This window comes from Cyprinodon variegatus, unplaced genomic scaffold (assembly GCF_000732505.1).
Source record: "Cyprinodon variegatus isolate N-32 unplaced genomic scaffold, C_variegatus-1.0 Scaffold353, whole genome shotgun sequence".
NCBI classification, from domain to species: Eukaryota; Metazoa; Chordata; class Actinopteri; order Cyprinodontiformes; family Cyprinodontidae; genus Cyprinodon; species Cyprinodon variegatus.
The window spans coordinates 391,263-416,210 of NW_015150806.1; the positions used below are offsets into that span (position 1 = coordinate 391,263).

Consider the following 24,948-nt stretch of genomic DNA (forward strand, 5'->3'; position numbering starts at 1 on the left):
TCTCTCGAAGCCTATGAGAAATGCATACACTGGGGGAAAATAGCCCCGCCTTCCCGCAGGCTGCAGCGGGATGTACAGTACTTGGAAAATTGTACCATAAAACCACATAGCGTTAATCTCACGTTAAAAAAATTATCGCCGTTAAAATGGCCTCGCGTTAACGCGATAATAACGCGATAATTTTGACAGCACTAATATATATATATATATATATATATATATATATATATACACTTATGAGACCCAAGGTAACATTTCTAATTTATACCCTTAACTCGCTTATTATCACTCATACCAACCACTTCATAAACTTTTACAATGTAGCCACATTCCCTATGCTCACTCAACACAAATGTATGTTTGAGTTTAAGGATGATTTACAGTGGCAGCCATTCGAAATGGCCCTTCACAGTCAAAAGAATGGCAGCCCACTTCCTATTACTCTCACCAAAATCCCCTCCAACTTCCAGCCACTGGAATGACCCCCTCTTGCATATTTTTTACTCTGACTCCACCCTTTGAGTGAAATACAGGGTTTTACCAGGAGAAGGTGCTTCTCTTTAGATCTAAATGTCCACAAATCATGACAGAAAGAATATTTTAGTACAAAGATTGATGCTTAAAAAGGAATTGTAGAGGACCAGCCAAGGCCCATTAAGGAAAGTGAAGAAATTTTAAATGGCTACTACTGTAATACAAAGATTATTGTAGCCAAATGCAGTGCATCCTCGAAGAAAAACTATTGCAGATTATGAAACACTTAAGACAGTTTTATGGATGTTTACCTTGCAGCAAGACAATACATTTTATTTAGAAAAGTAAATAAATGTAATTAAATTAAGGAAAAATAAAAGCTGGAGTTATGTCTCATGTACATACAGTATTTTAGGATTATTATTTACTGATAATATTGAACTAATACTTTGTACATTACCAAAAATTGATGAAAAACAAACATTTTGAAATGCCTAAGGCCTGTGTATAGTATATTTAGATGGTTTTAAATTTTATGCATCCAAAGTCTATGTTGTCTTGAGAGTAATAAAGTATTTTCACTTATTTATTTCATGTTGCAGCTATATACTACTTTTGTTTCCACAGCAAATGATGAGGTCCTCCTTGTTCCATATGTTCATCCTAAGTATGGTTGCTGTGGATGTTATTGTTGCTGCCAGCAACTATTATAAAGGCGAGAATCACCGAAGACACTATGATGAGTTTTATTTGGCAGAGGTAAGATTTTTATTTTATTTACTATATTGCAGAAAGGATTTTTTTTTTTAATTGAAAGCTATGTTTACAGATAGGTCAAAATTAATCTATCAAGGACAAAAACCGTTGTATTTAAATATGGTGCATATTATTATGTTTTTACTTAAATATTCATTTCTGTTTATCTCACACTTTTAACAACCAGATGTTCTAGCATTTTAAAAGCTTCCAAGCTCTAGTATGATTTCACTGGTGTGTAGACCATAAAAAGTCTACTGATAGCATTTATTGTGTTTAGCTATTTCACTGCAAACAGCAGATTTTATACCCCCTAAACATAACTGATGTATTCTGATCTCTAAGCACTTTTTAACCAACAGCTTGTCACAAATATGCTTGTTCATGTTTCATTAACTAGATCTATGAAAAATGTAAGTTAACACACTTTTTGCAATGTTCAACAACAGGGGTGACTGTTCTTCGTAAAGGTATTGAGGCAGATCTTTTATTTGCGTTACAATCATCTAAATAAGGGGTCCTCCTAATTGTCAATCATTCTGGTGATATGTTTATATATGTTTATATAAATTGCAGGTGTCCTTTGTCACTGCGGTTCTTTGAAAATGGCCAAGGGTCGTAAGAGAAAATGTGTTTACGAAGTTTATGAGAAGAAAAGAAAGGCCTCAGAAGAGGCAGATACAAACCTAAATGCTTTGTGTGTAGAGCTCTCCTCGCAAAGCTCTAAATGCAGTTTTAATCATTTGTCCTTTCTTCTTTCCTTCCTATGCAGGTTGCTTTTACTGTGCTGTTTGACCTTGAAGCTCTACTGAAAATTTGGTGCCTTGGCTTCACTGGCTACATTAGCTCCTCCTTACATAAATTTGAATCTCTCCTGGTTGTGGGCACCACGTTGCACATCTACCCCGATCTTTATCACTCCCAGTTCACCTACTTTCAGGTATTATACCCTCGGATGAATGTATAGACATTAGAACAAGTTAGCAAACTACTGCAAAAATGGCCGGTGATCATATTTAGAATGCTAATCTGAAAATTTTTCTTGGAAAACAGTTGTTGTTTTTTTTGTTTTTTTTTCACAGTTTATGAATGGTTGAGTCACAAAAAGAAGTAACACTGCATTCTTCTATTAGATCAAAAGACCAACAAAGACTAAAACTCTTAACCTACTTCCTGGCGAGATACAATTTTGTTTTCCATGTGGTTTTCTTCTTTATCTGATTTTATTGTTACAGTTGTTTGTACAGTTTTTGAAAGACTGTTACTTATTTCTTAAAAAAAAAAAAAAAACAATTATCAAATCCATCTTAAAAGTAAATGGTGCATTTTTTGTGTTTAAGCCATTTTTTTTTTTTCATTTTTACTAGCCTAACATATGCCTGGTCACTGCTTGTCTTGTTAAATCAAGAAGTCACTTAAGGAATGTCTGACCACATTACCTAGGCAGAAAAATCTCAAAAACAAAACATCATGCTTAACTCTCATGAAAATCAAGAACCATCATAAAATATCATTATCAAATATTAGCATGCTACCAAAGCCATTTTTAAAGTATGTAAACTTCAGTAAACTACAGCAAAAGCTGATCCATAAATAAATAATAATAATAATAAAAGTATATTCACGTGAATATTTTGCCTACCAATAGTACTACATGAGGTGTTAGTAATGCACTCCTTGGAATATTACGTTTACCTCAAACTGAACCTTAGGTTTCACTTTTTGTAAATATCTTTTTTTCAGTCAAGTTTACAGGTTGTTAGTCCATCTAAAGGAAACAATGAGACACACAGGACAACCGTCCATGTTCCTTTAAGGTCAATTGGAGAGATTGACCTAGCATGTATTTTTCCAACTGTCTGGAAAAAGCCACAATAATGTGAGAAATCCTGGTGCATGGTGGGAATCGTACAAACTCTATACAAAAATACTTTTTGTGTGGATTTGAACTCAGTACCGTACTGCTTCACAGAAACAGGGCTAACAACTGTGCCACTGTGTTGCCCTAATATTAAAGGTCCTATATCATACCATTTGTAGGACTTTTAAAGTCACCTTTAGGCCGTTATATGAAATTATGCCTTTAGCACTATGAGGGTATTTATTTTTTTGATATAATGAATACATTTTTCTTCAAACTAGAAGAAAAACAATTACCTTCAAATCAAAGCCACCTCTCATGTCTGGGTCATGCCCATTTCTTGAAATTGCTGCAACACACCACTTCTGAGAGCTGAGCAAAGTTTGAAATCTCTCAAGGCGAAAAGCAAGTTTTTCGCAACGTAGACATTACCTAAAAAAAAAGAAAGGTTGCTCTCCTGTGCAGATTACCTGCAAGAAGAGCCACTTCATCTCAACTCTGAGCTTCACCCTTCCCTATCCGAGAAAGGGGGTGCTTGTTATTACTGTAACAAACTGTAACTGTAGATACTATAGATGCTTCCGGCAGGAGGAACTCTGATGTACTTTTTCTTTAAGCACTCGTTTTCGCAGGACTGAAAAGTGTCACTGCTCAGACAGCAGAATCCACGAGGATTACTCAGGGATGCATGAATCAATTAACATCACTTTGTGCAGGATTTTGATGAAGTCTCATAACATAGTTAAAATCTCAAATAAGCTGGTTATGGATTATATTAGGCCTTTTAAATTCCATAAAGCCTAGTTGACATATAAAGATTTTAAACTTGTCTGTTTATTTTCCAACTCAGCAGACATCACAGGTGATAAAACAATCATAGATATAGCAGATTTGGTGCTACGTTGTCTACACGGAAGAGCATTTCACTCAGAAAAAAATCCGATATAAATCTCACAAAACCTCTTAAGACCAAACATGAGTTAAGAGTAAATAAAGATGGCAGATGAAGAAGAAGAAACGGTAATAGCTGGGGACTATTTTTAACAGAGAAAAAATAAAAACAGAGCAAAAGAGCAAAAACAATCTAAGAGTTTGGATATTTCAAATATGAAGTTGGAGTGGTCCCAACATCTAACTAAATAGACTAGATCACTTGACACATCACACACAGCAGGAACGTCTTATGAAACACCAATCAGCATGAAAAGGACATCCTTAAAAGTGTTGTAAGGGGAGATTGGGGCAAATTTCAGCCTAATTATTTTGTAAAGCAGGCATAGCAGAAATGGATGTAGCAGCTGAACCCAGTAAAATTACTGTTAGCACATCTCCTCTTTTCTTTTCATGAGGGTGTAAACATCCAGAAATTTACATGGCACCAAATTTTCCTTTATAACATTTCTCACAATCATACTCAGCCCTCAGCTTCTATCTAATCAGCGTTGTTTAAGAGGAGCCATGAGGAATTTCTCTCTCAGTGGAAAACCTTTCTATCAAACTTCTCTGCTATTTTTCCAAGTTTGAGTTTAAACGGATGACATTTAGTCACAAGTAATTAACCTTAAAGATCCTTGGGGAAATAGAATGTGCCCTCGCAATAGGAAGAAAAACCAGGCCCAGCAATGCTAGTCTTTTTCTTTCATTTTATTTTGGTTGTATCCAACCAAGGGGCATTTCAGTGCTAAAGGTTAGACTTATTACATCCCAGTGTAAAATGTCACAGACTTCCATGCCCTACTCACAGTTCTGATTCACACTTTTCCAGCTTTTCATTAACCCTGAAAAAAATAAACTTTACATTTTTGTATTATAAATAACCCAGTTCTGTGGTGGGAAATTTGTAAACTTGAAATGAAGGTGTCAGATGTTTATGTGTGTTGCAAGAAGCAAAAGCCAAACCATACACTGAAAACACAGTTGGAAATTAAGTCTTTTTGTTCTCTTGAGGTACAATCAAGACTTTGACTCACAAAACAAGGTTATGACCTGTAGAAGGGGTGTATAGGACAGCCTATTTTGTTTTGCAATTAATTAATTAATCGAAATAAATTATCTTCTTTACTTGGCCGTGCATTTATTATCTATTCACTTAACTCCCAAGTTGAAGTGTCTGATAAAGAAAAAAAAAAAATCAAATAATTTTGTTCATACTTTTTGCATTTGATAGATGAATTACAGTAGTTTAACAGTAACAGAAGAGACAGCAGTCAATTTGTCTAATCAGATAAATCTTTATAACTATAACAGCCTTTAAAGGAGAAATATATATGTATAAATATGTCCCTTTTCAACATGTATGCTTTCCTCTCTCGTTCTTTCTTGATCCCTTGTGATCTGCATCCATATTATAGTGGGCTGAAAAAAAAAAAAATATATATATATATATATAAAACCAAGTAGAAAAGCAGTGTGAGATATGTATATTACCAAATACAAATAGTAGCTGCTAACAACCGCTCATCCAAAAAACTAGTGCCTTACACAATAGTAAGCTCCTATAAGACAGGAAGAGATTCTCCTTTAAGAGGGAGTGAATGTCTTCATGCTCCATCTGTCAGACTGAGCTCAGTACATTTACAGTCTATATTGTCTTTGTTTCCTTCTATACCTGTCTTTTTTTGGCTATGTTTCCAGGGAATCAAATACAATCATTAATCTATTTAATGTTGGATTATAAAGAAAAATCTTTGGCCAGAAGCTATACACTGAAGACTTTGATCAATAAACACACTCCAGATTTTCAATCAAAACCTGACAAAGATACATTACCTTTTAGGGGTTTCTGTCGCCACCAGCAATACAAAGGCTAAATCTGTTGACAGAGCGCAGAATCAACGCAGAGCTACTGTTAGATTGGGGATATCTCAGCTGTGTTTGTAACTTTATTTATGACAGATTTTGAAATTAACAGATGGATAGATCAATATGTACCAATTTTCTTCTTTTTTTATTTGCAAAGTAGATATCATAAACATTAAACCCCCAAAAAGAAAACACATTGAATTTAGAATATACATTCGTCTTTCTTATCCTTAGGTGCTACGCGTTGTCCGTCTGATAAAGATTTCTCCTGCTCTGGAGGACTTTGTCTACAAGATATTTGGTCCAGGTAAAAAACTTGGCAGCCTGGTGGTCTTCACAGCCAGTCTTCTCATCGTTATGTCAGCCATCAGTCTGCAAATGTTCTGTTTTGTGGAGGAGCTGGACCGCTTTACAACTTTTCCCAGGGTAAGCAACTCTCCACACTCAGATTTGCAACCAAAAATACATTTTTAAAGTGTATTTTAACTGATACAACTTCAGCTGTTGTGAATGCCCTTCAGATTAAAATGTACATTCTCCGAGTTAAAAAATTTAAGATGACATGTATCAACTTATTTTAAACAACTTGGATTAGGAAGAACGTTCTAGAAAAAAGTAAACATTTCTTAAATTAAGTTTATTTACCCTTAATTTGAGTAGGTAAATGAAATAGTTTGTCAATGGAATGAGTGTTTTTACTCTTAAAATAAGATAATTAGATAATATGCACTTGAAATAAGACTGCAGTTGTGTTTTCCTATTTTAAGTGTAAATTGTCTTGTTTCATTGGCAAGATGTCTCTTTTACCTCCTCAATCAAAGAACAAATGCACTTATTTTAAGAAAAAACTACTTTTCTAGACTTCGATTTTTTCTGGTGGTTCAATAGATTTTCAATTGGCTCATTTTATCAACCCTGTGTTTCCCTCTAGTGATTTGATTGCATCTTCCTCAGTTTTGCACGGCCATGTGTTGCACTTCCACCTCTGTTTTCTGGTAGAACTATAGTTACATTGCATTGCAGAATTGTAAATTACCATTGCAAACTGATTGTTTAAAAACTTTCAAATGCCTTTATTCTATATGCTATACAGTATTTTTGCCAATAAGTATTCTTTATTTATTTTGGTGTGATTGTCTAAAAAAATGTATCTTTAGTGAACTGATGTCGCATTGCTTACAGACATTTGTTATCCACCTTGTTATCTGAATATCTGAGGCATAGATCTTCTTTAGTCATTGTGTTTTCCCAAGGGAGACATTTGTTTGCGTAACTGCACAAAAATACCTTCTAGATCTTTATTCATATTGAATCAGTTAAAATATTTCACAAATTTCAGCAGTGCATCAAATCTTATGCTAAAATATTCAGAGATTTTAGAAAATGAAAACCAGCAAATAGAGGTTTAACATCTCAAGAGTCTTTGGAACGTTGCCTGAAAGGAGCGATTGGAAAGGCTTCGGGTGAGATGACGGGGTGCATGATGGGTCGACAGATGTGCTACTGCCTTTGATTTCAAAGTGCTTGCAAACTTCTCTTTCTCTCATTAGCGACAACTTTCCACCTCTGTCTTTTTTTCCCCTCTCTCTTCCAACATTTTACTGATCTCAAGCAAGCAGAACATGAAAGGCTGCTAGTCAACAGCTGCCACTTGTGTGCTGTATTACCCTTCCTTCTATCATTTTCCTCTGTGCTTCTGCTGTTCCGCACAGACATGTATAAGCATCTATAGACAAAGACATGCCACAGTTAATGATGTCTGTCTATCTTCCCTATGGGCTGCCTTTGGGTTTATCGTTATTTAATCTGACCCAGACATGGCAGCAGGAGGGGAGAGTTGAGGAATGCATGAAGCCTCTGACAAAAAAAATTTAATTCAGGGGTGCCATTTAACTTCAGGGCCCACCATTTTCACAGCTGGTTGTTTCTTACTCCTCAGCTGACCTCTGCAGAGTCCAAAAAGATGTCCATGTCTTTACTCGTCTTTACTTACATGGCTCTCATCTGTTTACAAGGAGGGAATAGATGGTCAAAGGGTAATGAATGCATCGGCTGAGAAATATTTTCTCTCGAGTGTAAAAGCAGGTTTAAAATGTCGGATTGTCTGTCCGTGCAGATTCCTCCTCCTCCACTGTCTGTTCCCCTGTTTAGTCCTTATCGTACTTTTTTTTGTTGTTGTTCTTTTTCTCCGTGTAGGCGTTCATGTCCATGTTCCAGATTCTAACCCAGGAGGGCTGGATAGATGTCATGGACCAGACTCTGGTGGCTGTAGGTCAAGTGTGGGCTCCAGTTGTAGCCATTTACTTCATCCTCTACCATCTGTTTGCTACCCTGGTGAGGAACACACTGGACTATTTATGCTTTGTCTAATAAACACCATAAAGCTAATTGTTTTTTGCTGTTAACACATTTGATTACGCAGTCATGTTCTCTGCAATCTTTTCATCTTATATCCTGATAAGTGAAAACAAGGTGGTTTTACCCTGGAAAGTGTTCCTACCCTTCGGCAGTTTTACATTATGTGGCAAACTACATGTTTCATGTGTTTAAATGTACATTTTAAGGATCAACCAACATAAAGTGCTGCAATTTGTGGAGTGTAAGTTTGGGAATATTTGAGTTTCATATGCAGCCCCCACCACACTTTGTACAGGCTTACTTTTTTGGCAGTCTTCTTTGGGCTGTAGCTCAATATATGTCAAAATTTACTTTCAATCATTTAACAGAGATTCTCAATTTTATTTAGGTTTGGACTTTGATTAGGTCATTCTGACAAAGAATACTTTCGATCTAACTCAGCTTTCCCATCAGGACTGAGGAATATTTCTACAATCCAAACATTATCCCAACATTGGAATGTTTTACTGAGGTTGATGTGCACTGCTAGGTTTCATCCAAAAAGCTCCGTTTTGGTTCTAAAGGCTTCTTTAGCATCGCTGTCAGGATTAGGTTGTGGATTGTTGACCCAAAATGCAGAGGCAGGGAGCAGAGGTGATTTTCTTGTGGGTTTGATCCAAGGTTAACTGAACACAGAGGCAGGAAATTAAAAAATCCAAAGATGAAAACAAAGTCCAAAGAAATCAGAAACCATGAAGACATGAGGGGGGAAACAATCAAGAGGAGGACAGCTCAGAGAGACAGAGTAGGAGGAAGTTAGATGAGGAACCAGCACTGAAGAACTGCACAGAGAGTATTTATGGGAGACTGAAACAAAGAGAGGGCTAACGAGCAGATTGGGAGCAGGTGTGAGCAGAGCAGAATCAAGGAAAGGAGCTAGGGGAAAAGGAGAACACAAGAGGGCAGCAGAGGATAACAAATAAAAACCTGAGAACTGAAAATAACCAGAAAACACAACAAAATAAGAATGAAACCACTAAAACTAGAAAACATAGAACAAAGTAAAACAGAATACAGTTTTTTTTTTTTTTTACAACAGTCGGAGTTCACAAATATGGCTATTTTATCTGCCTCTAAAAACAGTTGATTGAACATTATTTTGTTTTACTTCTATCAGTCTATATCCCCAAGCTCTCTGGTTTGCTACTTGTATATGCTGTTTATAGTCAAACATTTGCTAAAAACCTGAAATCCTCTCACCAACTTTATCTATACAGAAAATAAATTACAGATGGAGCAATCTATAGGTAACTTTGAAAGCAATTATTAGCTCTGAATGTTAGAATAGAGGATATTAATACTCATGGAAATATATATTTTTTTAATTCATAAATATGATTTTAAACAACTATTTTTTCAACTTCCAAATAAAAAAATTGAAAATGAGAAAATCCTAATCAAAAATGTGTCTGTTTGCATGAATTTCAAAATATGAACAGGTTTAATCAGTTTAAGTGCTTTTCTAAGGACCTGCACAGAACAAAATGGTCAAATCAATGCTTGAATTTCTTAGCTCATCTATTCAGTACCAGCATCTGTCTTTGTTCACTCAAGTGGCACATCTAATCACAGATAATCAGAGATGCAGACGTATGAAGCGCTGACATTTCAGTGTTTGGCCCTCTGATACAAGAAGCCGTCAGACAGCACATAAAGTCTCAGGATGAATCAAGTCTTTCCTCAGACTGACATGACGTCTTGCTGCACAGAACAAGCTACAAATACGAATACAATACAGACTGTGTACGGTGAAAATGTGTACAAAGACTGCATTGTCACTTCTTATTGTGATGGTAATTATGACATTAACATATTGTAAGAAGCTCACCCACAGCAGATGTGCTTCTAATCTCTCTTTTTGCGATTTAGATCCTGCTGAGTCTTTTTGTGGCTGTTATCTTGGACAATCTCGAGTTGGATGAAGATTTGAAGAAGCTCAAACAGGTAAACATTCTTAAATTTCTTTTTGGTATAGAGTTATAGAAGACATTTTATCAAAAATGTTCCTTTTGTTTGTATTTATTGCATAATGGAAGGTTTCTGAAAATATGCTTTTTATTGGTAATTGAATTAAAAACCTACTACATTTAGTGTGGGAGTTAAAATTACTTTTTTTGTTTTTCATTTGATTAAAAATGTCCTCTGTCATATACAAAGTACCTGCTTAATCTCAAAGAGTTTCAATAACATTTCTTAGAAATCCTGAATTTTGCATGTGGTTCCTTTTGGTTTTACTGAAAGATAAAAACTAATCTGCTGCTGCAAGACCTGAGTTTAGGCTGAGATGGTAACATTACTTGAATTGACTTCAAGGGCTAAAGTTTTCCCGGATTTAATATCAGAAAATGTTTGCAATGATCTAAACTGAAATTAGCACATTACAGAGTATTTACCAAAACTTGCCTGCGTTGGATAAACAATACAGATTATTAGCCTTCATAGTTATTTTTTCTTGAGTTATTTCAGCTCTAGGTTTAGCTTTCATGAAATGCAAATTAAGTGCTGTCGTTGACAAATNGCTCAGAAAGACGGAGTAGGAGGAAGTTAGATGAGGAACCAGCACTGAAGAACTGCACAGAGAGTATTTATGGGAGACTGAAACAAAGAGAGGGCTAACGAGCAGATTTGGGAGCAGGTGTGAGCAGAGCAGAATCAAGGAAAGGAGCTAGGGGAAAAGGAGAACACAAGAGGGCAGCAGAGGATAACAAATAAAAACCTGAGAACTGAAAATAACCAGAAAACACAACAAAATAAGAATGAAACCACTAAAACTAGAAAACATAGAACAAAGTAAAACAGAATACAGTTTTTTTTTTTTTTTACAACAGTCGGAGTTCACAAATATGGCTATTTTATCTGCCTCTAAAAACAGTTGATTGAACATTATTTTGTTTTACTTCTATCAGTCTATATCCCCAAGCTCTCTGGTTTGCTACTTGTATATGCTGTTTATAGTCAAACATTTGCTAAAAACCTGAAATCCTCTCACCAACTTTATCTATACAGAAAATAAATTACAGATGGAGCAATCTATAGGTAACTTTGAAAGCAATTATTAGCTCTGAATGTTAGAATAGAGGATATTAATACTCATGGAAATATATATTTTTTTAATTCATAAATATGATTTTAAACAACTATTTTTTCAACTTCCAAATAAAAAAATTGAAAATGAGAAAATCCTAATCAAAAATGTGTCTGTCTGCATGAATTTCAAAATATGAACAGGTTTAATCAGTTTAAGTGCTTTTCTAAGGACCTGCACAGAACAAAATGGTCAAATCAATGCTTGAATTTCTTAGCTCATCTATTCAGTACCAGCATCTGTCTTTGTTCACTCAAGTGGCACATCTAATCACAGATAATCAGAGATGCAGACGTATGAAGCGCTGACATTTCAGTGTTTGGCCCTCTGATACAAGAAGCCGTCAGACAGCACATAAAGTCTCAGGATGAATCAAGTCTTTCCTCAGACTGACATGACGTCTTGCTGCACAGAACAAGCTACAAATACGAATACAATACAGACTGTGTACGGTGAAAATGTGTACAAAGACTGCATTGTCACTTCTTATTGTGATGGTAATTATGACATTAACATATTGTAAGAAGCTCACCCACAGCAGATGTGCTTCTAATCTCTCTTTTTGCGATTTAGATCCTGCTGAGTCTTTTTGTGGCTGTTATCTTGGACAATCTCGAGTTGGATGAAGATTTGAAGAAGCTCAAACAGGTAAACATTCTTAAATTTCTTTTTGGTATAGAGTTATAGAAGACATTTTATCAAAAATGTTCCTTTTGTTTGTATTTATTGCATAATGGAAGGTTTCTGAAAATATGCTTTTTATTGGTAATTGAATTAAAAACCTACTACATTTAGTGTGGGAGTTAAAATTACTTTTTTTGTTTTTCATTTGATTAAAAATGTCCTCTGTCATATACAAAGTACCTGCTTAATCTCAAAGAGTTTCAATAACATTTCTTAGAAATCCTGAATTTTGCATGTGGTTCCTTTTGGTTTTACTGAAAGATAAAAACTAATCTGCTGCTGCAAGACCTGAGTTTAGGCTGAGATGGTAACATTACTTGAATTGACTTCAAGGGCTAAAGTTTTCCCGGATTTAATATCAGAAAATGTTTGCAATGATCTAAACTGAAATTAGCACATTACAGAGTATTTACCAAAACTTGCCTGCGTTGGATAAACAATACAGATTATTAGCCTTCATAGTTATTTTTTCTTGAGTTATTTCAGCTCTAGGTTTAGCTTTCATGAAATGCAAATTAAGTGCTGTCGTTGACAAATTTTTAAGGAGATGTATTGTTTTAAGTGGATTCAGACAAATATGTCAGCACCCAAGGAAGTGATTTCTTTTTGTGTTTGTGTGTCAATGTAGAATCTGTACTTGGAATAAGAAGCTAACCAGGTTTAACATAATCAGAAATAAATGCTCAGATAATTTTTGAGTTAATTAAGACGTTGAACTGTAAAATGTCGTTTTGATCCGTATACACTGTAACCGAGGTTAAAATCCTCAGTGTGGTATAGGGTTGGTCGAGGATCAATTGGTCTAAGTACAGATTGGTTGAGAATTGTAGAAATGAGAGCCAAACGTATAGCCATGGTGTGACACAGCTGTTCGTCACACCACCATCGCCACTCCCTCTGGCCAACAGCTTTACTACAGGAGACTAAGTGATACCAGTGACTAAGTGATATGGAGCTTTGCAGCAAAAACTGTGACCTCTTGTTCTCAGGGGGTGGGGCTTAGTGGAGGTCAGCTATTGACCATAGTGTTTTCTTTGGGACCAGATGTGGATCATGAGCTTGTTTTATTTGTTTATCTGTTTGTTTTGCTCATGTTATTCTTAACTTTAGTTCAAATCTGCTCTTTCTTTTCAATTGTGTTTCTGCTCAGACTGACAATTAACTGCCAGGCTTATTCCCTTAAATGTTGCTGCTGTGGTTGCAGGTTTTCTTTTTAAGCAGCACATCAAACCTTACATAATGTTGCAGAGTTTGCTTCATTAGGATTTGCTTAAAGAAAATGAGAATTTCTTTTTTTTTTATCAAAGTCTCAAGTGATGGTCAATCAGATGATGATTCAACATAATCATGTTCTAATAAAAAAAAAAGAAGAAAAACTGAAAAAGTTAAAAAGATTAGTTGTACTTTTTTCCAATTTTTGGATAGAAACATGTTTTGACTTGAAATGAAGTTCCTTAGCTGGTGCACAAAAGTTTGCAGTTTACATAAAAAGTTTTAAACAGAATTTAAAAGTTTTTTGTAGCTTTGTTGATCGGTTTATATACAAATTTATCATGGGCTGGTATTTCTATAACAGTTATAACTTTAAATATTTTATTTGTCCCTTTTTTTTTTATAAAAAAAACTGATTTAAAGAAGATTTAAAGAAATACTTATTTGGTTAAACCAGAATCAAAATTATAAATGTACAGTAGACAGCCTATGTTTAGCATACATACACCTTCAATAATATTTTGTTAAAGCAAAGAACCTCAACATAGTTTTCTTTTTTTGCCATTAAAAAAATTTTGTCTTAACTCTGACTGTGTCTGAATATTTCAACACTCATGGACCATGAAATAATTCAGGAATTGTTTCATGTTTAATCTTAATATTGTACTGTATCCCAAGAGGAATATTTCATAGGGTGTATACCTTGGTGTATCACATCTTTAGGCTTAGTGCGGTGTAGGGGGGTCCGGGTGTATGGAAAATGTTTAAATTTACACTCTCTGAAACACAATTTCATGCATTTTGAGGTGGAATACAGCTAAGTTTTTACCCTTGTTACAAAACTACCTTTGTCCTGCTTATGGTAAGTATTTGTGCTTTATTAGAGGTGGAAATTTCATGAGAAAGACGTGAGATAATTTTTAGGTACAATATTGTTTCATAGGTTAATGTAAACAATCAGAAAGTGTAATGCTACTTTCACACTGCGATTTAATTTTTAAAAAAGCATTCTTTTTTCTTTTCACTTAAGGTTTTTTAAGGACATAATACCCTTATAAGTGGAATAATAATGCATTGTGGGTCCCTACTCTAAAATAATGTTGCTGTTAGGTGTTCTGCTCTAAGGAGATGCATTTCTATTGAAAAAGGCTCTTGCATTAACTGGTAAAATAATGATTTGTCCTTTAAATCTTTACCTTCCTTCACATGACCTTTTCTAACAAATAAACAAGAAGGGGAAAAAAACGGAACTGTTGCTGGTCCAAGCTAGCATTTTACTGCTGCTGCCAGATTTAATTACTCAAAGCTTCTCGACACAAAGGCGTAGAAGATCCATCACCCACTGATTTTTCTGCAGACACACCATTGTGTAATTTCTAATGCTCATAACACCGCAGGTCAATTGTGTGGGCTGCAGTATAGACTGTGAATAAATTAAGTATGGAAAAAAACAAACAAGCTTTAGAAATAAAGTGCTGCTAAATACAAAGGAAAAGAGGAACTCTTACTTTCTTTAACTTAGAAACTGGAAAAACCGAAACAAAGACAAAAAAAAAGGAAATCAGATCAAGCATTGAATTTGAAATGACATTTCTGCCTTTCCAACATCTGAAGGGCTCACAGATTTGGCTGCTGTTAGGCTGACATTTTTGCTTGTTGTGGCAAATGATTGGATTAAAAACCAAGAGCTTTGTATTTATTGTCTTTGATGAGTTAAAAAAGTTTAATAATGCCAAGATAATAAACAAAACAATGTATTTATTTATTTATTTATTTTATTTTTGTCCTGATTAAGCCTCAGCTCTACAAGTTGCAAATTAGTTTAAAAAGTGAGTTAGAAAAAGGCATCAACCTCTGTGCTAATGCTAGGTTCCTGATGCTTTGTGCTCAACTTTAAAAAGAACATCCAATGTAGATGAAGTGCATTGGCGGACAAATTTAAGGTGAAGTAGTGTATTTAAATCATCACTGACAAAAATGTGGGCATTTAAAGGAATTAGTCTTCTGTTTATGTCAATCTAGAATCTAGAAGAAGCTTACTAGGATAAGGGACAAATGCTCAGATAATTATTGAGTACAGTCATTCTGCCCTAATAGCTGGCTGACAGGCCTCGGTTTGCTTGTACAGGTTATTTCCATCCTACAGAAGACTGATTAGGTGCAATGACTGGAAAATTGCCTATTCTACCAACGCTTCAATCATAGGTGCAGAGACTGACTATATATAAATCCTCGATAGTAATCACCCACTCACAGTACAGGGGTTTAGCAAACATCTAACATGAACCAAATAAAAAAAAAAATTCTACACCATGCTTACAAAAAAAGAAAAAACAATTACAAGGATTATAAGGCATTATTTTTACCTACTGCTTGATGCCTGACTTATGTGCTGATACCCCTCATTCTGTTTTTTTTTTCCTCATATGAAAGTGAAAGGTAAATTGGTTAAAGTAGAATCAAACACATTGTTTTATTCAGCTAATATATACTTTCAGTAACTGCAATAAGATTAATGCTATGTTCACATTGCCCACGATTGAAGCAGTACAAGTAAATGGTTTACATGCAAAGTCAATGGTTGACGCGTATCAAGGCACATCAAAAGGTCCTGCAGCAACTCTAGAGCAGCAGGAGCAGCGCCCTATGAGCTTCTTAACATCTGAGGCGCATGACGTGGTCACAAGCAGCAGATGCTGGAGTTGGAAACATTTTATTTTTGCTGCTCGACGTGCCACATCAACCAAACAGAGAAGCTGATCTGGGAGCTAGCAGGGAGACTGACACAGCACTGCTGATGCAGAGAACTATGATCACTTCACTGAAACTGTTTATTAATTCCTAAATTAACTTAAAATGTTGAAACCTGCCTGTAAAATATGTTTGCGGTTATAATTCTGCTGCCTGCATCTTTTACCACATACCTGCAAAACATTAACATCTACTTCCAGCCATGACGAACAGTAGGAGAAACCCCACAGCTGCTGCTGGGGATACCCGGTGACAGCGCACTGCTGGTATATGGGGATCTGAGCGCCTCCGAAAATAATATTTTAAGCCAGAATCGTAATCTTGATAAACTGACTGTAAAGACGATGTTTCGGGGTGCACTGTAATATAAAATATATTACAACTACTTTTTACCCACTTATCACAGCATATATAGCAAAGCCACTCTCTGTCATTTAACACAGGAGTAGCAGAAGCATCAGACACATTTAGAAACACTTTACTGGACGCGCTTGAGGAGCATCAAGGATGCTCTTGAGGCGCGTATGACCTTAATGTGTACAAGCTTCAAAAATGAAGCAGCATGCGCTTTGTTGGCCAAATTCGTGTCACATGTGAAAGTAGCATTACACCAAATGTCAGTATCACTACAAGTAATTCACACATGTTAATATCAAAGGTGGATTTAACCTTGATCTGTTAAAAGCTGAAAGGACCCAGGAGCCAGCAGTTAAGGACCTTACTAATATATATTTAACTAATGATACTTTTAGGGTTTCTCCTCTGTGGAAAAAACTGGTCACAAGCATTGATCATGTGAGATTTTGACCAAGTTCAAATCATTCTTTTACACAAACTGTCTTTTTTATACTGTCATCTTTGGTTCTTTCATGAAATTTTAGTTTAATTCGACTCTGGTGATTACCTGGGCTGCTCTGGCTGCTTATTTTTCTTTCTCTGAAACCAACTGTTTTCTTACCTGTGTGGGATCATTTGTTGAGAAACCTTAATTGTTTTCACAGGCTTTTAGCAGAATTTCCTATGACAGTTTTCCATTCATCTTTTCTTTAGTTAAATGAGATTCCTTGAACTGTGTCCTGAAAAACAGCTGCACACCATTACATTCTCACCCTCAACAAGACTGATGTTGGGGTGACATGTGCTAGCATTTCACTTCTAGATAGGTTGTATGCTCTGATATCTAGAGTTTAGTTATCCTATAATCCAACCAGGCTTTATTATTTAGGTATTTCCCTGGCTTGCTCCAATAGTCGGAAGATTAAGATTAGATTTTTTTTAAATAACCAATACCATTAGTACATTCTGCAACTTTAGTGTTTTAAAAATGGTCTTGGTTTTGACTTTCGACTTTTAACTAAATTGACATGCTTTTTTTGTGATAGCTTTGCAATAGGATACCTTTATCAACCATCAAAAAGGCCTTAACCAGCTGATATTTAATATTTCTATATAAGCCTTCCAAATTCAACTGTAGGCATAAATACAGTATGATGGAATATAGCCTTTTATCACTATTGAGTATTTAGATGTCGTGAAATAATAGTTGTTTTCTTCTAGTGTGGAGGAAAGTCTTTGCCTTCACTGTGATGCTGCCACTCCCTGTTTGAGTGCTACCTATTTTATGAATTTGCAGTTTGGCATGTCTAGATTAGTTTCTTCTTCAGGAAAGCTGAACAAAGCCTGAGACCTCTCTTGGCTTGAAGAAAACCAACATTTTCATGACTTGGACATTAGCTACATTAGCTGTTTACTGGGAAGGCGCAGCATAGTCATGGTAGGTGCTTCCTAGAGGGCACAGGGAATGACAGCTCTACATCACCCTGTCATAACATTTTTTTTCTAGAATGGAGAGGGAGTGCTGCTAAGAGAGCAGAATTCAAGACATACGTACATTTATCAATCAAGATATCACTCTACCCAGGACTTTTATTAAGGAATAGCATTATAACATACAAAAAAAACTCTCTCTCCCTCTCTCTCCATATATATGTGTGTGTATATATATCTATATATATATATACACACTGCCTAGCCAAAAAAAAAAGGTAATTCACTCTAATACTTTGTTGGACCGCCTTTAGCTTCGATTACGGCACGCATTCCCTGTCCCTGTGGCATTGTTTCGATAAGCTTCTGCAATGTCAAAAGATTTATTTCCATCCAGTGTTGCGTTAATTTTTCACCAAGATCTTGCATTGATGATGGTAGAGTCTGACCGCTGTGCAAAGCCCTCTCTAGCACATCTCAAAGATTCTCAATAGGGTTGAGGTCTGGACTCTGATATGTCATGCTCCCTGAACCAGTCTTTCAAAATTTGAGCCCAGTGAATCCTGGCATTGTCATCTTGAAATATGCCTGTGCAATCAGGGAAGAAAAAGTCCACGGATGGAATAACCTGGTCATTCAGTATATTCAGGTAGTCAGTTGACCTCATTCTTTGAGCACATACTGTTGCTGAACCTAGACCTGACCAACTGCAGCAAGCCCAGATAATAACACCGCCCCCACAGGTTTGTACAGTAGGCACTAGGCATGGTGGGTGCATCACAAAACCTGACTCTCTTCTTACCCTAATTCGCCCATCACTCTGGAACAGGGTAAATCTGGACATATCAGACCACATGACCTTCTTCCATTGCTCCACAGTCCAATCTTTATGCTCCAGCAAATTGAAGCCTTTTTTTATGGTTAGCCTCACTGATTAGTGGTTTTCTTACGGCAACACAGCTGTTCAGTCCCAATCCCTTGAGTTCCCTCCGCATTGTGCATGTGGAAATGCTCTTACTTTCAGTATTAAAAATAGCCCTGAGTTCTACTGTTGTTTTTCTTCGATTTGATCTCACCACACGTTTAAGTGATCGCCAATCACAATCCTTCAGGATTTTTTTCCGGCCACATTTCTTCCTTGAAGATGATGGGTCCCCACTATCCTTCCAGTTTTTAATAATGCGTTGGACAGTTCTTAACCCAATTTTAGTAGTTTCTGCAATCCCTTTAGATGTTTTCTCTGCTTGATGCATGCCAATGATTTGACCCTTCTCAAACAGACTAACAACTTTTCCACGACCACGGGATGTGTCTTTCAGTTGGGGTTATAAAAACTTGTTGCCAGCTTAAAGATAACTGCCCATGCAGTAATTATCCAATAGGAGGCTCGTACCTATTTGTTGAGTTGAATCCAGGCGGCGACTTTTTTTTGGCCAGGCAGTGTGTATATATATATATATATATATATATATATATACATACACACACATTAGGGATGGAACGGTTTATGGAAACCGTCCGAATGGTTCAGTTCGACCGTCTCGGTTTGATTCGCGTGTGTTGCTTTCGGTTCATGCGCTGCTCCTTTTTCTCATAGGCGAAGCGATTAAACTCCAGAGCAGAAGGGGACGGTACTGCAACCAAAGCCAACCACCAGTAGTAAACAAGAAGAAGAAGCGAAGAAGCGTAGCCAGGTGTAGCAAAAAAAAAAATCAGTTGTTGTAGAGAATTGTGTGGGTATGGCGAGTGGGAAAGAACAGGAGTTGGAAGACCCGCCGGCAGCACTTTATAGGTCTGCTGTATGGGACCACTTTGCATGTAGAGTGACCTACGATGATGGCAGAAAGTAAGTTGTGGATAAAAGTGCAACAGTGTGCAAGCATTGTGCAATACGTTTTGTTTATGCTAACAGCAACACGACCAACATGTCAGGCTAACAATCTACATACCGAACCGAACTGAAAACCGTGACCATGAAACCGTGAACCGAACCGTGGATTTTGTGAACCGTTCCACCCCTAATATGTATATATATTAATATCAGTGGCAGCTGATACTCTGTAACGTGGCACTGATACTCTGAAACAGGAGCTTTGACAATCAGCATCAAGCAGCCAGTTTCATGACCTGCCTCTGCTCCAAAGACCCCCTAACAGATTTATGGAAAGCAGGAACATTTGGAAAACTAACATTTACTAGCTCACAGTAGATAATATTCTAGTCACCGTCATTTAAAGTTTTTGGGAAAACATCACAAGCACAGTCAAAGTTGGGCCAGCAGTACGCTCTTGTTTATTTTCAGTTTGTCCTACACTAAGTGAAAACACACATGAGTCAGGCTCATAAAGGGTGACCTCAATATCACATCAATAGAATCTAGTTAGGCTTACTGTTAAGTATAATAATAACCAAAGCAGATTAGAAGAAGCTTATCAGAAGATGTATGTACAGGCCATTATTGGACCCTTAAGATACGCTCATTAAGAAGCAGCTCAAACGACAACCTACTGTCCAACAGAGATATTGTGCCTCGCAAAAGTGGTTTCTCCCATTGCAGCCTGACATTCGTTATTAATGTGCCAAAATTGGCTGGACTCTGATTTTTTTATTATTATTATTATAAACTGTTCATTGCAACAGCCTTGGCTTCTTTTCATTTTCTGTATTTTTTGTCTTTGTTATTTATGTTACTAGTGTCACTATTTTATCTCAGTGCCTCTGTTTCTGTCTTTAACAGCTGTTCCCCATCTGCTACTTCAATCACCTGCTCTGCATCCGGTAGTTAAAGTCCCCTGTATAAATACTACTCGGTTCACTTACTCTGTCTTCTCTTCTCGCTGTTTTTTCCAGTCCATTCTGTTTGTTAAAAATGTCTATTTACAACAACTCCTGTGGTCTTCTCTCTCCATTTGGATCCTCAAACAGAAACCTTCTTAAAAAGGAACAGAGTTGATGGAAAGTTAGCTAGATCTATTGTAAAGTGCAATCCTGAGGGAAAGCTTGTTAGTGCATGCAGGAGTTGTGACTGAAGCAGAGCTGGAGCTGTTTTGTAAAGAAGAACTCTCTATAGATATTTGAAGCTAGTGGTTCTACAAGATAATGACTCCAGGTTGCTGGTTAAATAATTAGTTAAAGACAAAAGTACTACTACTAGCTGGTAGTTAGTTGGTTGGGATACAAAAAAAAAACTCCAAATATACACTGACATTTGTGGTTGTAATGTGATAAAGGTTGGGGAGGATTCATATTTTTTTAAGACAATGTATCCATGAGTAGCTATTAGGCAAGGTTTACTGGATGAATATGCTACTGATTAAGTTTGTCCTTACCACATGCACCCAGGTAATTGGAGTTGTTAATGGTCACAATAGCAATACAGTAATTGATTCTAATGCAAAAGTTTAGTAAGAAAAAAAACAGGCATAAAAAGGAATCAAAAACAGACAGAGTGGCGAGAGTTTTCCTTTTGGCAAGCATCAAATATTTATTGTACTTTAACATTCAAGGTCATCTTTCGGAGACTGAGGAATGGGTTTGAAAAAAGTTTCCTGGCAACTTTTTCTTGTATTCCAATTCAATTCCCATATAACCTCTTTGTCTTTAGTGCAACAATTTAGTAATGTCAAGCAAAACTGAGTGCAAGTAGGGTCAGCTCTAGGAAGTAATGTTCAGATTATATATGAATGCAATTATTCAACTTCCTTCAGTGAGAGATTATATACTTAGTAAAACAATTACTGTGGTTTTTGACGCACCACAGATCATCTAAACACACTTCAAAAATGCATGTATGAATAAATGTATAACTTTTGTCCTCAATTTACCCCTTCAGTTATTTTGTAAGAATGGATTCTAGTTGTTTTATTTTACAACAGTTTTCTGTTTACTAAATACAGTTAACAAAATGTATGCACTCTATTTTGTTAACTGTATTTGTCAGTCTATAATACGTTTTGTCGATTGTGAAAAGATTAAAGTCTTTTTTTTTAAATCACCAGTTACCTTGGATTTTTCATTGTAGAGCCGTACAAAGAAAGCTATCCTATCTGCAGAAGCTATCCTTAAGCAGAGACATATATAAAGATTAAATCCCTCATAGGCCGCTATTGCCAATCAGTGCTGAAGAACTGTGGGGTCGCCATTTTGGAAAGGTGTGTTTGGAAGGCTCAGTAAAGTATCAACACATTAAATCACTAGTATTTCACTGAAATCTGAACATTTCCATCTTTTGTGCTGCAAACTTTATCAATACAACCATAATAGCTACATATATCAGGAAACATGATTCAGCATAATAAAATATTTCTTAATGGAACTAAACAGTAATAATATTCTAATGGGATTTATATGTATAAGGCAAAAACAGAACCTATAATACAATTATATCTTTTTTATTTGTTAATATCCATCTACACATATTTATAACTATATATTCAGGCTTTGAATAACAAATATATTATAATGTATAATTTATTTAAAAAAGAATCTCTATCTATCTACTCTATCTCTTTCTTTTTATGTTTTTTGCTGTGTTTCTGCAGGTAAACAGCTTGTTATTGTAATGTAGCCTTATCTAAAGAAAATGCAGGCAATATTTGTATCAGCCTTTTTAGCTGGTTGGACACTTTCAGCCGATATCTAACATTAGCAGGCATTTTGCTGGCAGACATAATTTCAGTAATTGGAATTTTTAATTGAAAAATACCAGCAATAAGTTCATTCTAGTTATCTCCCAAGCCCTGATGTGATTAGCCTGTAAATTAAACAACAACATCCCACACATTGCTGAGGGATGTTTTTGGTTGTTTTGTTTTAGTCAAGTAGGTTGAAGGACTGCCCCAAGATGGAGATCACATTTTATGCTCCCTGCTATTTTTTGTGTCTCTCTTACTTTTTATTATTTTACTTATTTTACTGTCAGACACAGTAAGTGAGACCAATAAATCCTCTAAATGTATTATAAACAGACCCTATTTAAAAATGCAGGATAGTATGATAATAATGTTTCAGTGAAGAATCTTCAAGAAGCACTGCACTAAAAATGTTTTTATTTTTCAAATAAATCTATTCAAACACCCCTGCTATGCTATAGCTATATATAGCCAAATGGCTCTAGAAGACGCTTAACATACTACTTTTTTATTTTACTTGAAGTTTATAAAAAAAAGAAAAGTACAGCTCCTCCCTAACCACCACTCAGTCACAAAGATTTAACTCAGAATGGTGCATGCTTGCTCAGTTGAGCAGTAATGAGGAAAATCTGTGTAAATTAGTTGCCAGGCAACATGTTTTGTTCACGTCACTCCATTCAGCATAAACATACTGAACGACATAAACGATCTACTGAGCCTCTCCTCAGCTCTCACAGTGGCCAGTAATGGTCTGTGTAGGTGTGTGTATGTGCATACAGGTGCATGGTTTGGTAACTCAGCTGTGCCCGGTCATTTTAGTAATTTGTAAATTACATCATCAATAGAGCATGCTGGTTAAAAAACAAAAACAAAAAAACATCCATCATTGTTTGTATGTTGATTGCTGCCCAGCCTGCATCTGTCAACCCCGACACATCATTTATCTTTATTTGGTGGAAATACTAAGAGCAGAGACTCTAGAGGACCTGCTTTGCTTTGGTTTACTGTTTTGTTATATCTAAAGTGCTTAAAAATAGTATTATAATAAGACACTAAGACAAATCTTAGATTTTCAGTCACACAGAGATTTGATCTTTGGCTTGGCAACTTCAAGACATTTTAAGGTTCTCTTTTAAGAGTACTTTTTAAACATTAGGTTGTGGGTCACTGTGTTGTTGAACACAAAACATCATCACACTATCTAATAAAAACAAGGTTCTTTACAAGTCTTTGTTTACAGCTGTACAAGTTAGCAAAATATGATGCAATTTTACTATTGAAATAGATATTTTATTAATGTTTGTGCTTTGAATTTGCCAGAAAAATAAATTTCATGTGAGCAAAAGGTCTAATCAATAGTAACAAAGAGAATATTGAAAACTGGTGTGTAGCTAATTACCAGCTGGCTTATTTATCTCTTCTGATGAGGACAAGTAGCAATAATTTCTTTGTGTTCTTTACATAATGCAGAGCACACAAACCCACATTTTTTTGTGCTTTTTTCCAGTTATTACAACTCTCTAGTATAATGCACTTATTGTTTCAATTTGAGTTTTCATAGTATTTTTTTTTATGGAATAAGGCCTTTTGTGTACAGCAAGCGAGGAAAACAAGTTAGAGAAAGAAATAGACACAGCTGCAAAAACGCCAGCATAATTGAAAACACCTTCACTGTGTTTTCTTTCTAATTTTCTTAAAAATAAATAAATTCTCAAATTCAACACATTTTTTGTACATGCAAAATCTGTTGCTTTATTCATCAGTAGCACTTCAAACATTGTATGATATTTCTTGGGAATGATAGAAAATGACAGTCTCTCATCCATTGAGGGGAAACAACTTTATAGAGACCATTACAATATTCATTCCTCCCTGTCACTGGTTTGTGGACTGTACTGTGAAAGACTGATTGTCCGTCTCCTTCCAAGAAATCAGTCCTGCCTAAAGCGCAGTGGAGGACCACAGGGTGGTGCGAGACTAGGGAGAAATCTTTTAACCTGTGCCAGGAGATATCAACCAAAAAGGAGCATATGTTTACCCCTGAGGGCACCAATGATGGTAATGATGTGTGTTCGTGCCTATGTGAAATAAATTGTCAGGAATATGATAAATCTGTATCTACAGTTTGCACACTCACTGCTCTTTGGGTGGTTGTCTGGGAGTAGAGCTGTTTGACAGTCAAACAGCTCCTTTGGCTGGGTAGAAGAGTAACGAGAAGCACTTTTGTGTTGGTTACAGTCCAAATCATAAATTGTTGGCCAAGTTAGTACCTGTAAAGTAAGAATTTGACTTCTGCTTGACTTAATTGTCAATGTATAGATATCATAAATGTCAATCTATAAATTTGTATATATATATAATATACACTCACTGGCCACTTTATTAGGTACCCCATGCTAGAAACGGGTTGGACCCCCTTTTGCCTTCAGAACTGCCTCAATTCTTCGTGGCATAGATTCAACAAGGTGCTGGAAGCATTCCTCAGGGAGTTTGGTCCATATTGACATGATGGCATCACACAGTTGCTG

The 24,948-nt window shown here is 36.0% G+C and overlaps 1 protein-coding gene across 1 annotated transcript in view; it reads left to right on the forward strand.

Moving 5' to 3' along the window:
* nalcn (sodium leak channel, non selective) overlaps positions 1-24,948 on the forward strand; it is a 114,210-nt gene that overhangs the window by 55,169 nt on the left and 34,093 nt on the right. Inside the window, exons 13-17 of the mRNA XM_015385984.1 lie at positions 1,102-1,233; positions 2,003-2,170; positions 6,128-6,319; positions 8,090-8,227; positions 10,160-10,234. Coding sequence (XP_015241470.1) covers positions 1,102-1,233; positions 2,003-2,170; positions 6,128-6,319; positions 8,090-8,227; positions 10,160-10,234 — 705 coding nt within the window. The remainder of the gene's footprint in view (positions 1-1,101; positions 1,234-2,002; positions 2,171-6,127; positions 6,320-8,089; positions 8,228-10,159; positions 10,235-24,948) is intronic.